Raw genomic sequence first — 15,144 nt, forward strand, 5'->3', positions numbered from 1 at the left:
GTAACGAAATTACGTCATCACGTTCTGAACGATCGGATTTTCCGACAACTTTGTCCGACCGTGTGTATGCAAAAGTTTCGGACAAAATCCATCGGACAAAATCCAACGGATTTGGTTGTCAGAATGTCTGACCATGTGTACAAGGGCTAACACCTTCCTCCTCAGCTCTTTACATTTGGACACACATGTAAAGAGAGATATCATTTACTTGTAGAAAGCCTTATTTGTGCATTACCAGCCTGGGATAAGAACCTGTACAAATTTATGAGGAATCACTGTGCAGGCTTGTCCAAGTGGGTTATTTACTAAACCTAGAGATTGCAAAACATGTGCAGCTCTACAAAGAAACCAATCAGCTTCCAGGTTGTATTGTCAAAGCTTAACTGAACAAACTGAAGTGCTCCAGTTTTAGTAAATCTCCCCCACAGACTAGGCTGTGGCTGCATACTGAGGTAGGTAAGCAGCAGGTATAGGGAGGTTTTAGTGTACATTTGTTCAGAAGGGCAGATGAGAGTGGGTGTGTATAGGTTTTGTTAAGAAAATATAAATATTTGAGAATATGGTTTAGGTTAAAACTAATTTTAAGCATTCAATCACTGAATACTCGGACCATCATCTTCAATTAAACAGTGTTCAGGGTTTTGAGCTTCTTGAAAAATTACACATTTAATGCATGGAACTGGGCTCCACAGCTAGGGTATAACTAGAGGTTTAAAGAAGTGTCCCCCTTTAAGACAGAGCCTAGCTACATTGAATAGAACCTGCAAGTATTGCAAATGTTTTAATTTTGGCAAGAGATTTTGGCTAGCATTAACTGCAATTTGAATACCATTTTGCACTGTCTTTTCCTTTTTCATTTACATGTTTATATGCACCATACATCTTTTGTGTGTATTGCATATATAAAATTATGTGACAGCCTTCTATCAAAAATAATACAAATAAAAATAACAAATGTTCCATAACATTCAGTCTAACTTTTCTCTTCATTAGCCAACAGGAGGACATACAGAAAGCTATGGTAGAATTGGAGCTTAGCTCACACAGATACATATACAATTTGCATATTTGTGTTGAGAATGCTGACTGCTCTAACCTTCATTCTACATGGGAAAATGAAAATGCGGCTGCCAGCACACCATTAATCATTGTGTAATTAGAGCTTCTCATGTGCATAGTGATCCATGAACCATTCTAAACAGCACACATTGAAGTAAGGAGACTCTCCAAAATCAGAAAAAGACACACTATTTTTATTAATAGTGACATGTAACAATAGCCACACATTTTAGGTCTATAAACTTTTAGCATGTGGCTTTTCTAGATACAACATTCTGATTTCATTAGGATATATTACCATAAGTAAATAAAAACACTACAGAGTTTTTTTTTTTTTTTTTCTTAGGACCGATATACCAATTATTCAGAAAAGAGAAAAAGAAGTTCATTAGACATTGACTACTATGACAACAAACTATTTAACAGATACTAATACTGTAGTTATTGATGCTGCCATTTCAAAATGGTGCATACAGTTAATTCTTAAACTTTAAAATAACACATGCATGGCCAGGAGTTATGTAAATTATATTTCAACTGACAGAGCGAAAGACAATTGGAGTAACTTCACTACAGATGGTGTTATGGGTTAAAACTCTCATAAATATTCCTGGAATAAATGCATATCTTATATATGACTAAGCCACAGTTGAATAGAAATGGAAAAATGTAGATGGACTGATTGCTTAATATTCTATGCTTCAGTATTCTATATTCTATTTAATGCTTCACTACTTCACACATACTAAGCTCATAACCTCTTATTAAAATCCAACTTTAAGATTATTTTAATCTACCATGCATAACCTGCAGAGGTATTTGTAGGACAAATACGTGTGTGCACTTTTCACATAGGTTTCATGGCTTTTCTAAGTGTCCAGTACCTTAAAAAATAACTCTACCCATAAGCATGTTGCTAATCTACACATGCTGAAATTAAGCAAGTGTTTTTTAGTTATTGTGTTGTTTGCATTTAAAGTGTAAGTGTAACTTTCAAAGGAACTGCATTATCACATCCTCCCTAGCTGCCCTGAACTAATATATATTATCACCAATTAAGATAATATTAATCTGCTATGCATAACCTGACAGAAATGCAGTATGGGCAAAGCAAATAAGAGTGTGTACTTTTCTAATCTTTAAAATGTTTTCAGGTCTCCTCTTTCTAGGCACCGAGTACTTAAAACAAAAATCTAGTTCCAAATAACTTTTCACATCTGGGTGGCATGGACCAGAACTGCATCCTTCTTTATAATTTTTTGTTTTTGTTTTTTTTACTTTGAATTTCATTTAGGTTTTCTGGTGATACAGAATCAATATATATTTCCATAAACATAAGTAATTAGACAGTGAGTACAAGGTTCAAACTGTTACAACTTGTTCAAGGATTATTAAACACATATATTTGATGAATTTAAGAATATTGAGAGAAGTGTGCCGTCTATGATGTTATAGGACAACACCATATGTGAGGGCATATATGCAGGTGGTCCTGTTGGGTGTTGAGACTTTATTGTTAAGTGAAATAAGTAGTAAATCAAGATAAAGTTGAACATTTAGGATGGACGAGCCAAGGATCCCATTCTTCTTAGAATTTTTATTGTCATTTAGGTCCCTGCTAGGAACATGGCTGTAAAATGTTTAAAAAATCTTTCCAGGCACAATACTGGCCTGTGCAAATTTTCCATATATTGCAATGGAGAACCATAATATAAGGCGGAGCGTAAACTGTGCAGCTGCTCTCTTTTGTATTTTTCTTTTTTTTTTTAGCATATCAACCAAGTATCCTGTGACATGATCATTATAGTGTTATCTTCCCTATAGAAATAAATGGAAATGCATTGCAGAAAGGGTAACTGGTAAGTTCAGCTCACAGGAGAGCCCTATCCATCAAGACTGTGTGTGACTTCATTTAAAACATAAAAAAAAAAAAAAAAACACTTTCACTCATATATATATATATATATATATATATGTTTTAATGTTTCATGTTTTAATGACTTGGAGCAACTTTGGAGCTCAAGAGTCTATACTTCACTTGCCACATGCTTGTCCAGGTCAGCAATTGTAAAATGACTGAAATTAGAATCATTTATGAAATAAGCAGATTCAGAGGAAGCTCATCAATTAAAGCCTCCCCATTTTTCTCAGTAAAATTGCAATCAAAATTGCAATTTGGATTGTACTTTTTATTATTTAAATGCAGGTGACAGATTTGTTCACTTAATTTGAATAGTGTGGTGACTAATCACTATACAATCGAAACATTGGTTTTAATGTTTATGTTCCTTAATTCAAGCTTATTATTTTCTGTAATATAATGATGCTATTATTATTATTATTATTATTGTCTGAACCTCATAGTAAGCAATTAAATAGAATAATGATTGTTTAACATCTTTGTATAGCTAAGTATTCACATCTGTACTACTTTTTTTTTCTTTTTTTTAATATGCTGCTGCAGTCTTTCAGTTGAACCACCACAATGGGTGTTTTGAATATCGTTTTCTTAATACTTTAGTTCCATAGCAGTCTTAATGCTATATGTATGCATCTGGCTAAAAAGAACAATAAAAAAAATATTGTTTTGTGTTGTAGCTCTAATATCATATTTTTGCAACTAAAAAATAAAAGTGGTCAGCCTTCGCGCCGCTAAGTGGTAATAAGTGACTAAAGTGGAACAAAATCCAAAATCAGATATAATGAAACACAGATGCTGTGAAAAAAAGCCTGAGTGATATAAAGTGCAAATGCTAACTAAAAAATGCAGCAGGACAAAATAGTGAACACAAACTATCAAATAATGAATATAAAGGGGTGGGTCCTGCGCAAATCGTGCCACTCAAATAAAATACACAAATTCAAAATAATATAATGTATGCACATATTTATATTATTTTGAATTTGTGTATTTTATTTGAGTGGCACGATTTGCGCAGGACCCACCCCTTTATATTCAATATTTTTGTAACTGTTGTTATTTTTTATTATTATTAAACATATGGTTTAATAGCTTCTAGCCACCATAAGTGTATATTAGCTCTCAATCCCTTTCTACATATGTTTAAACAGAAATATCCAAACACATTGCTAGTACTTGAATTTGGTTTACTTGTGAAAACATACCATTACATGATGGCAAACTCTTGTTCCATGCAGGCTTTCCATCTGCACCAATCATACAACTTATTGTTGCGGGATCAACAATTTTGTATCCTAGATCACATTGGTAAGTTACCGTTGATCCAAGTTTAAAGTCAGTTCCAATCCGCGTACCATTCATAATGTTTCCTGGATCAAAGCAAGCTTCTCTTGGTTTCTCTGTTAACAGAAAAAAAAAACACACAAATTATGCAACTTTAGGGAGCACTAAAAGCTGAACCATTGTCATATGTATAAGGGTATTTTTAAATGCAGCTAGTGTAGGTATATGAATTTGACCTGGTATTATCCCCTCCACTCCACTATACAGAAACACTTTGGCTACATACACACAAGCCGAAAATCAGTCAGTGATCATTATCCAATATCCAAACCAAATGTGACGCAATAGGCACTATGCATCTAATGTCTGATCAGCGCCATCAAACACTGACTCATGCCAACTACTGGCGAGCATGGGTGGCACTGATGAGCAGGCACTGATGGTCAATAATAGGGAGCACTTATTGGCATGACTGATGGGCATCAATTGGCACCACTGCTTGGCACTGATTGGAATCACTGCTGGGCACTGTTGGGGCTGCACTGATAACGAGTGCCCTGATTATCTGTACAGGTCTCTCCTGAGAGGAAATGCCGCTGATCAGCTCTCCTCTCCTCACATGCTGTCAGTGTGAGGAGAGGAAAGCCAATAATCAGAATTTCCTTGTTTACATATGATCAGCTGTGATTGTACACAGCTGATTCCATGGATAAAGAGCCATGTCACCCACTCTTTACCAAGTGGGTGCACAAGCACAATGAGATTGGAACGACATCATATGGCATCATCCCAGAACAAGAGAACCCCTTGCTGTCGTCAATTGTCAATACGGGAGACAGAATGTAGGTAATAACAGATGCATGCACCACAAAAGAGACAGGGTGGGGAAGCATATGGATGGAGAGAAAGTATTGAGGGATCAGGGGAAAGGGAAAACAGGATAGGGAAGGCAGAAGATAGGAGGGGATAGGAGAGGAGGGAGGGGGTGTAAAGTAGTCATACATGCAATATGCTGCAGGCCTGGAAAAGAGGAAAAGAAAACATCATGGCATAAACACGAGAAACATATCTAGAAACTCCTTTTCCATGTTTCTATATATGGGACTTAAAGAGGCTCCTCCAGAAACCTTGCCGAAGAGGTTAGGCATGAAGGGTCATTATTCAAGACAAGAGCTTTGCAGTGAGCAGTTGAAGTCTGCAGGCTGCCTCCTCCTGGGGATCAGCTGGTTTGCTGGTGGAGGCAATGCATGAAGGATGGAGTGTTGTTTCCATGAAGCAGGATGCCCCTTTGGTGCTGTACTTCCATCGGTTCAGCAGGTGGTAAAGAGGGTAGGTGGCAGCCATTGTACCATTCCAGGAATTCCACCACGGGCAGATCAAAACTCTCACAGGAAGATTGTATGTCCTCTGGACACACAAGTCAACTGTGCGGCCCATGGAGCTGGCTGATAGGCAGGGTATCTCTCTATTATAGAGGAGTTCAAGCAGTGGAGGTCTTTATGATATTGCAGGGTGATATGTGACAGGTTTTGATAAAGTTTAATGTCAGCTCTTCTAAAGAAGATATTGCCCCTGTTTCTGTCTCTCATAAGAATTTCTTCTTTGAACTGAAAGTTCACCATGCAACAGATCACATCTCTGTGTGAATCTGTATCTCTCCTCACCTTGGTCTTAGAGCACTGTGGGGGCACTCTCGAGGAGATCCTTAAATGTGGTGAAGATGGCCAGTGTCAGCTGGCTGGGCGCAACAGCTTTAGGGATGCCCTGTACCTGAAGGTTGTGGCAGCGTCCCCTGTTATCTAGGTCTTCTAAGTATCGATGTAGCTCATGCAGGTGCATGGTATGCACCTTTGCGACCAGTTGCACCTTTTGGATTGCAACATCATGGTGGGCAGTGTTTTCCTCAACTTCCTACAACCACGGGGCTACTGCTTGGATGTCCAGTCAGAGATCTGAAATGGATAGCGATGATAGCGTTTCTTAAATGTCCAATGCCACTGCATGTAAGTCATCAAGGCTTGGTGATTTACTTATCAGTGGTGTCACGGTGGTAGGTTGGGAGCAGTGGATGGTGCCCAACTATTTCTAGCAAAGCAAGGTGTGCTGGAGTGGAAGGCTTAGAAGACCATCTTCATCTGTGTCCAGACCACGCCCCCCCCCCCCCCCCCCCCAGTGTCTGCTTTTATATTTCAATTGTTCACTTGGAGTTCATCTTTAAGTCAAAAACAACCTTACAAACATTTTGCTGTGAATCCTTTTCAGAATTTACACTCAAACAGCAGTGTAAATTATATATTAGGTTATGTTGTGTGTGTTTCAAACACTTTAGTTATAGAATGTCTATATTGTGCATTGCATATAAATATGCTTTAACCTCCCTGGCGGTGCGATTATTTCGGATTTCAGGTGCTAAAAGCGGTACCATTATTTTGCATGAAAATTTGGCGTTTTATATTGTAGTCCTGTAATTCTTAGGAATAACTCTCTTAAATCTGTCCAAACCAGAGTCTAGCAGACATACCGGGTATGATAAAGTTTGAAAAATGAAATCATAAATTATAATATAATAAATAACTATAAATAATTGTACCAAATAATAATATAACAATAATAAAAATTATTCAATAATGTAATCAAATCAAAAACACTGAAATTTGCTCAGTTGCAGAATTGTCACTGTAATTACTTTTCAGTATTTAATGACGGATCTCCCCACAAATCGCTATCGCTCAATTCTGCGGGTGATTCCAATTTATTATCGCTGTTTTCTAGCTGGTCTAAAACCATTTTTGATGTAAAGTCACAGTTTGGTTGCTATGGACAATCTCCAGTTTCCAGGCAGAAAGAACAGTTTTTATTATATAAAACTGCATGCAGGGCACTAGGGACAAAGGGGATGTGAAATAATTACATACAGCAATGTAAACTGTAAGATTACATTATACTGTATGTATACTGTGTGTTTCACTTTTTGAATTTGGTGCCGATCTCCATCCCCGCGCGTCACAACGCTCGCAGGGCACGGAGATCGGCTCCGTGATAGATCGAGTGAGACACGGCTCGCTCATACAGCGGGAGGACATAGCTGGATCCGAGGGAGAAGGTAAGTAAACATCCTCCTGGATCCAGCGATGCAGTCTCGAGTCTGGCTCGGGGATACCGCTTTTGGTATAAAAATTCCACCCCGAGCCAGACTCGGGAATACCGTCAGGGGGGGTTAAAAGTTTAGAATGTATTTCTTAAACAGTTTTCATATTTTTGCATTCATCAGTAGGTAGGAATGCAGAAATTCATGGCTACATTAAATTAAATTATGTTCAATGACTAATTGTGCCTGTAATTCACACAAGTAGTATAGTATAGGATTAGAGGGTACATAATATAGGATTACTCTACAACTAGAGTTAAGCCTCGTACACATGATCAGATTTTCCTACGGGAATTGTGTGATGACAGGCTGTTGGTGAAAAATCCAACCATTTGCATGCTCCATCGGAAAATTGTCAGATTTTCCGTGGACAAATGTTGGATAGCAGGTTTTAAAATTTGTACACATGTCCATCAGACAAAAGTCCAAAGTACAAACATGCATGTTCGGAAACAAGGATGAGCTGGAAGCGTTCATAATTGAGAATTCACATTCGTGACGTGGCAAATTAAGAAATCTCAAAATTCAGCGCACATTCTCTTCTTCTTTAATGGGATAATAATGAAGCTTCTTTGCTGGTGATACTGATGGAGTTAATTGCAAACACATTTTTAAAGGCTTTTTTATCTAGTGATATCAAGAATAATATTATTATGCTTATTTTTTTGAGGCAAGTTACCACAACACCATTATCCCGTAGTTTTTAAAAACAAAGATACAACTATGTTGGCGTCCCTTGTTAATTTTACACTGTATTTTTTAAAATGTAACTGCCTACTCCCAAACTGTGATTTGAAGTAAATCACATAGCCAAGTATTATTCTCCATAATGTTTTTATTGTTCATTAAAAAAAAAGAAAATAAATAAAATTAGACATGCTATCTGCCAATAGAACTTAACCAAGAAGTGCATTCTATGCATCCAAAATATAGAAAATATAACAAATTAAATCATTATTATTCAACCAAGAAATAAAATAAAAGCCTCATACATGTGTCCTGCTTCTTAATATAGGGGGTCAAAAATGTCAAGAGTTGGGGAAAACGGGGGTCCGTCATCCAGAGATAATTCTGAAAAACATCTGGATTATTCTCCTGGAGCTCCCGCAACAAAGGCATATGACATAATTAGTCATTAATAAAGCAACCAATTTTTGGTCCAAGAACTCCTCCTCCTCCTGTTCCTGGACTGGACTTGGGTCAAAGCAATAACTCCAAGGCCAATAATGTCTTGTTGACAAAATGTCTGGTTGACGAACGGCTGTTCAGAAACTGAAAAGCATGAAACGAAAAGCGTGAACTGAAAAGCACTAAATGAAAAGCATGAAATGAAAAGTGCGAATCAACACTCACCAAACTTCTACTAACACAAAATTAGCAGAAGGAGCCCAAAGGGGGGCTCTAAAGAGCTGAGAAACACGTAGTACATCAGTACGTTCTTGTTTGTTGGCCGACAATTCCTTGCCATTTGTATGCAAGACAAAATCCAGGCACACGCCTTCAGACAAAAGTCAGAGGTTTTGGCTGCAGAAAATCCGATCGCGTGTACGAGGCTTTAGAAATGAAATTTAACATACATATTTATAATGCACATTTAAAGTAAATCTATTACGAACTTGGGAAATTCAGACTGAGCATGTGATGAAAAAATTCAGAAGCTGATGTAAAAAAAAAAAATATGTAAAAAGAGATAAAAGCACCTAAAGCCATTAGATTGGTACATAATGTCACCTGCTTATCTCTCCTTATCCCTGCTGGTCTAATACTAATTATTTTAACAAACAGCATTCTTTGAAGGTAAACTCTGTACATTTTGTTATCATACTCAGTTTGAATTACCAAAATTAAAGAAATATTACATTTTATTTGGACTCAAGTTTTGCCTATATTTATTTTATATAAATAGGTTTAGACCATATTATGACATTTTAAACTATATATTCTTTTTTTAAAAGAGCGTAATATAGAGAAACATATACCATTATTGTGTTACCAACACTTAAAATATATGCACAATTTATCAAGGGCAATGTCCTCATGCAATAATCAAAGTACTTTTAAGGAGCAGATGAGCTTCTAATTCTGTAACTCAATCTGAGTTAACACTATCCTGCTTATTACATTTGCTTGACTTTCTCTCATCTGTACTTGTAAGCTCCTTTTCTTTCAGTACTAAGGATTTCCATTTTCTTTTTTCTCCTTCCAATTCATGCGCTAGGTAATTTGTTCTCATATATAACACTCGTGATTCCAGCTGCCTCTCTTTAATTATGTTTCCCATTCCCGTTCTTTCTCCATGTCCCTTTCAGCCTTCTCTCATTCTCTCTCAGCTTTGTCGTAAGCATCGAAGAAGTGTTTTTTCTTTCTTGACCCATTTGCTTTACTCTTTGACCCTCGGCAGTCTACTCTTGTCTCCATCCTCTGTAATTTTACAATGGCACAGCATGACCTCTTCTCAGCTTGTGAACCTCTAAAGCATGTAGAGCATCATCCTTACTCTTTTATCTTCAACAATACAATCTTACCCTTTTTGACCTTTACACTATTTTGCTACCACTCGGTATGCAGTAATGTATTTAAACATTTTAAATGCTTAGATATTGCCAGTCCATTTTCTGCATTTTAGATAATTAACTGTGAATTCAAACAATCACAGGAGATAAACAGTACTCTGACTATGGCTGCCCCACTCTGAGTATTACTTATGTGTGACTTGCTACACAAAAATAATACTCCTTTTTAACTTATCAAATGTAACATATGACAAACATAAAAGCCTGTGTGAGAAGCATCTGATGAAAGCTTACAGTTTTTGTTTTGTGACACATTACTTTTACATGTAAGCTCCAGGCAGGCAGATAAATACATTTTTGAAATGAGTATATAGCAATTTCTTTGTTTAGCTTGTCTTGTAATTGCAGTGCAACTTGATTAGCTAACCATTCACAGCATGCTGATTGGACAATAGGGAAACTCATTTTGCTCTTTCCTCATCTTGCCATGTTACCCACTAGCTCATGTGCCTGATTGACTTATAGTGCTAAGTGAAGCAGATTATATCACAGCACATTACATAACAGTAATTAAAGCACAATCCCTCTCAGAACTGAAATATCAGTTTTTAGGCAGGCACCAATGGGTTGAGTCATCTGCCTTCCTCTGTTATAATCACAGACTGTGGCAGCAGAGGTTGTTTCAAGGAAGGAAGGGGCAGCTGCCGTTAAGAGTCTCTGAACTCTGTAGTAATCAACAGCTATTATTTTTCACTCATTTGAGCAGTTACCTGTGAATAAAGCCTCCACCCAACCCTGAATGCGAGTTTTGGCAAAATACAAACTGGCCAGTTTGCACACGACCATAGCACAGAGTGTTGCTGAATCCAAAGGTGACATTTTGCTGCATCAGGACACAGCAAACTACCTGCCCCTGCTACCAGAACCATCTTAATGAGAGAGCACACCTGGGCACTACCCAGGGGCTCCAGCTGCATGGGGCCCCTGCACTTTCCCCAAAGAAGCTGCTCCTTGAGCCCACACTACCCGGAAACTGGGGGCCCCATGATGGCACTGAGAGTGATGGATACACAGGGAGCCCAGCTATCCAGTTCTGTTTGCACTAAAGGGCTTGGAATGTCAGAGGTATACTCCCTCCTCCTGCCTGCATAACTTGATTGATATAGGTGAGTCCTTGTCACAGTTCTGGAGGTGGGCACATAGCCAAACGTTCACATGTACTATATCCCCACTGGAAAAGAGGGTACTACATGGATGGAATAATGGTGCTGAGGGATATCAAGGGTTTATGGGGAAAACAATTCTGAGGGGGGATCTGGGGTGTATAGGGGGTAGCAATGCTTGGGGTGTCTTGGGTGGCTATAGTGTTAGAGGTAGTAGGGATGTAGAGAGGCCACAGTGTAGGGGGCATCCAGGATGTAGTGGGGTCACAATACAAGGAGTATCTTAAGGTATATGATAACAGTACTGGGGAAAATCTAGGGTGCAGAGAGGGAACAGAGTACTGGGGGAATATCGGGGGTGTAGAGGGGTCAGAGTGCTGAGGAATATGTGTGGTGCAGAGAGGGATCAGAGTGATGGGGGATATCTAGGGTGCAGAGTGGGATCAGAGTGCTGGGGGGATATCTGGGGTATAGAGGGGTCTGAGTGCTGGGGGGAAATCTGGGATGTAGAGGGGTCAGAGTGCTAAGGGGATATCAGGGATGTAGAGGGGCCAGAGTGCTAAGGGGATATCAGGGATGTAGAGGGGTCAGAGTGCTTGGGGGATATCTAGGTTATAGAGGAGTCAGAGTGCTGGGGGATATCTAGGGTATAGAGGGGTCAGAGTGCTTGAGGGATATCAGGGATGTAGAGGGGCCAGAGTGCTAAGGGGATATCAGGGATGTAGAGGGGTCAGAGTGCTAGGGGGATATTTAGGTTATAGAGAGGTCAGAGTGCTGGGGGATATCTAGGGTATAGAGGGGTCAGAGTGCTTGAGGGATATCTGGGGTGTAGAGGGGCCAGAGTGCTGGGGGGATATCTAGGGTGTTGAAGGGTCAGAGTGCTGGGGGGATATCTGTGGTGTAGAGGGATCAGAGTGATAGGGGGATATATAGGGTGTAGAGGGATCACAGTGCTAGGGGGGAATATCTGGGGTGTAGAGGGGTCACAGTGCTGGGGGATATCTGGGGATCTGGGGTGTAGAGGGGTCACAGTGCTGGGAGATATCTGGAGTGTAGAGGGGTCACAGTGCTGGGGGGTATCTAGGGTGTAGAGTGGTCAGAGTGCTGAGGGGGATATCTGGGATGTAGAGGGGTCAGAGTGCTGGGGGGATATCTAATGTGTAACGGGGTCAGAGTAGTGAGGAGTTATTTATTTGGGGTTGAGAATCCAGGTGTGTGGAGGTGGTAACAGAATAACAATTTTAGGGGGAAACCTGGTGTATGGTGTGTGTGTGTGGGGGGGGGGGGGGCATTGGTTGGGTGGAGTTAGGCATTCTGGATGTATATAAGATGTAGAGGGGTTACAATGTTGGGGGTGTCTGAGGCCCTCCCTGTTAAGCTGGATTTCGTGTCTATACTTGGTACAACTGTCCTAAACATCATTCTAGCAGATATAGTATATGCACAGGACAGCTTTGTTACTTTATGCATGTAGCATTGTTCCACTGTTTCTTTGCTGTACAGAATGATTGTTCATGTAGTTAAAGTGGAGATCCACCCAAAAGAGGAAGCTCCACTTGTCTGCCTCCTACCTACTTGATGTCTCTTTACCCACGCTGTCTCCATTATAGGGGCCCCTGAGCATTACTTTGCCCAGGGGTCCATGATGCTATTAAGACGGCCCTGCCAGCTACCTATGTAAATGTAAACTTACTCTATCAATTTTGTAATGGAGTATCAATTTTGGAGTTTGCATTTAGGCCCCATTCACACCTGAGCGTTTTGTAGCTTGAAGCCTCAAGCTACAAAATGCTGGAGGGGAAAAAATCAATTATTCTTTATGGAGATGGTTCACATCTCCACTCCAAAATGCCTGAAGCCAGAAGCCCCAAAACGCCTGAAGCCCAAACAAGTTCTGGAACATTTTTTTAGGCAAATTTGGCCGTTTTTCTGCTTTTTACATTGGTGACCTTTTGACATGTACAAAATTGCGGCAAAAATGCGTGGTAAAAATGCTGCCAAAATCGAAGTAAAATCATGCAACTTTCTGCCTGAAAACGCTACGCTCAGGTGTGAATCAAAAGTGTATCAAAAGTATATGTAAGATGCTTTACAATATACAGTATGCCCGAAAAGAAAAACATTTCAATTTGTATAGTTGCAGTGAAGTGCAATTATTCATAATTGTGAGCTTACACTGTAATTTAAAAAAATACAGCGAGTAAGCCACAACAGAAAAAAACCTGACACAGAGGTATCTAGTATAATAATCTGTATTTACGTGTAGGTATTTTTAGAAAAAAATATTTTTACTTTATATATACAGTATATTACGATATCATTTATAATTTTTAAATAAGAATAATTGCATGGTGACTGATTAGGATAGCAAGATAGTACCTAGCCTGCAAACAATAAAGGATACAGATTATAATGCATTAGGGATTGACACAACAGAGAAATCATTGCCAGGACACTACCTTTATATTCAATGGCAAATCCAGACATTCCGACAGATGCATCACTACGGAATGCTAGAAACAGACTGTCTCCACTGCTTTCTAATCTTTCTGGTGCATGAGAGCCTTGAAAACTTCCAATGATAGGGCTGTTGGAGCTATCACCTTCATATATATGTAGGAAATCATAGCTAGGTTCCATGTTAAAACTGAAAAACAGAAAAAAAAATAACATGATTTTTTATGAACTATGAGCTTGTTAGCTGAGAAAAAAAATCTACCTGTTCAATTACTGTTATTTTTTTTTTTTCAAATATAGACTTTATTTATTTAAACAATGCCCAACCTGGGCGCACATATAACATAAGACATACAGTTGGGATACATGGGGGGAAGGAAGGGAAAGTGCCCAGTAAGTTCGATACAGAGATAGAGGGGGAGGCAGACATAGCTTACATACAGTACATCTTAAATTAACATGAGTTCTTGTAAGGTCACGTTCATCATCATTCCGGCTACCACAGCCCATGTGGGCCGAAGCACTGCGCGAAGTAACCATGGACTCACTAGACACCTAATTCTGAGCCGCCTCCCCCCTCTTCCAATTACTGTTATTTTAGGTAAGCTAGCACAGAGCATTCCAGAACATTATGTGAGTGTTTTGGTGTTGCAAATAGTCTGTAATAATAATAATGTATATTCTTAACTCAAAAAGTATAAATTTTCCATTAATTTAACAGATAAGGCCATGCCATGGGTCAGTTTTAATGTACAAAGTGCCACAAGCTACACAGCACTCATATTTTAGTTTTTGCTGGTCACATAAGTGGAAGAGACTTTCTAACTACTTACAGTACTATGAGTTAAAGCAAGATTGGACCTCAAAGCGATACTAAAGTCTTGTTTTTTTTAGTTAAAAATAACAAACATGTTATACTTACCTGCTCTGTGTACAGCAAACTGTGTCCTCTCAGATACGATGCCAAGGCCCATCCACCCCCTTTCTCTCCCCATTGGATGAACGACTTTGATTGAGAGCAGCAGGAGCCAATGGCACAATGCTTATGTCTCTGCCAATGAAGAGGGGAGTCTTGGGCAGCCGAGACACTCCTGCAACATTTCTGGATCTAGATAGGGCTCAGGTAAATATTAGAGGGGCTGAGGGGGACTGCTGCACACTGAAGATTATAGAATGCATTAGGATAAAAAAAAACCTTCTGCCTTTACAATTACTTTAAATGCTTTGTATTGCCGCGTACACACGACCAGACTTTTCGACGGACTAGGTTCGACAGTTTTCCCGACGAACTTTCGGCGGAGGTCCGATGGACTATCTGAATGAAACAGACTTGGCCACACACACGACCGGACTAAGTCCATTCGAAAGTCCATTCGTTTTGAACGTGATGACTTAAACGGGACTAAACAAGGAAGTTCAATAGCCAGTAGCCAATAGCTGCCCTTACATCGTATTTGGTCCATCAGACTCTTCACAGACGAACGGTTTTCCCGATTCTTAGTCAGTCGGACTTGAGTCCATCGGATAGATTTGAAACATGTTCTATTTCTAGGTCCATTGGACTTTTGGGAAAAAAAAGTCCGCTGGAGCCCACACACG

At 39.2% G+C, this 15,144-nt stretch overlaps 1 protein-coding gene across 1 annotated transcript in view; it reads right to left on the reverse strand.

The window, feature by feature from the left end:
• Nucleotides 1-15,144, reverse strand: part of CSMD1 (CUB and Sushi multiple domains 1) — a 2,539,710-nt gene that overhangs the window by 532,585 nt on the left and 1,991,981 nt on the right. The window contains exons 29-30 of the mRNA XM_077487775.1: nt 13,548-13,735; nt 4,186-4,380 (exon numbers count right to left, since the gene is read on the reverse strand). Of these exons, the coding sequence (XP_077343901.1) occupies nt 4,186-4,380; nt 13,548-13,735 (383 nt within the window). The remainder of the gene's footprint in view (nt 1-4,185; nt 4,381-13,547; nt 13,736-15,144) is intronic.

The sequence above is a fragment of the Lithobates pipiens genome, unplaced genomic scaffold, assembly GCF_037356315.1.
Source record: "Lithobates pipiens isolate NorthernLeopardFrog02 unplaced genomic scaffold, aLitPip1_a1.2 Scaffold_18, whole genome shotgun sequence".
NCBI classification, from domain to species: Eukaryota; Metazoa; Chordata; class Amphibia; order Anura; family Ranidae; genus Lithobates; species Lithobates pipiens.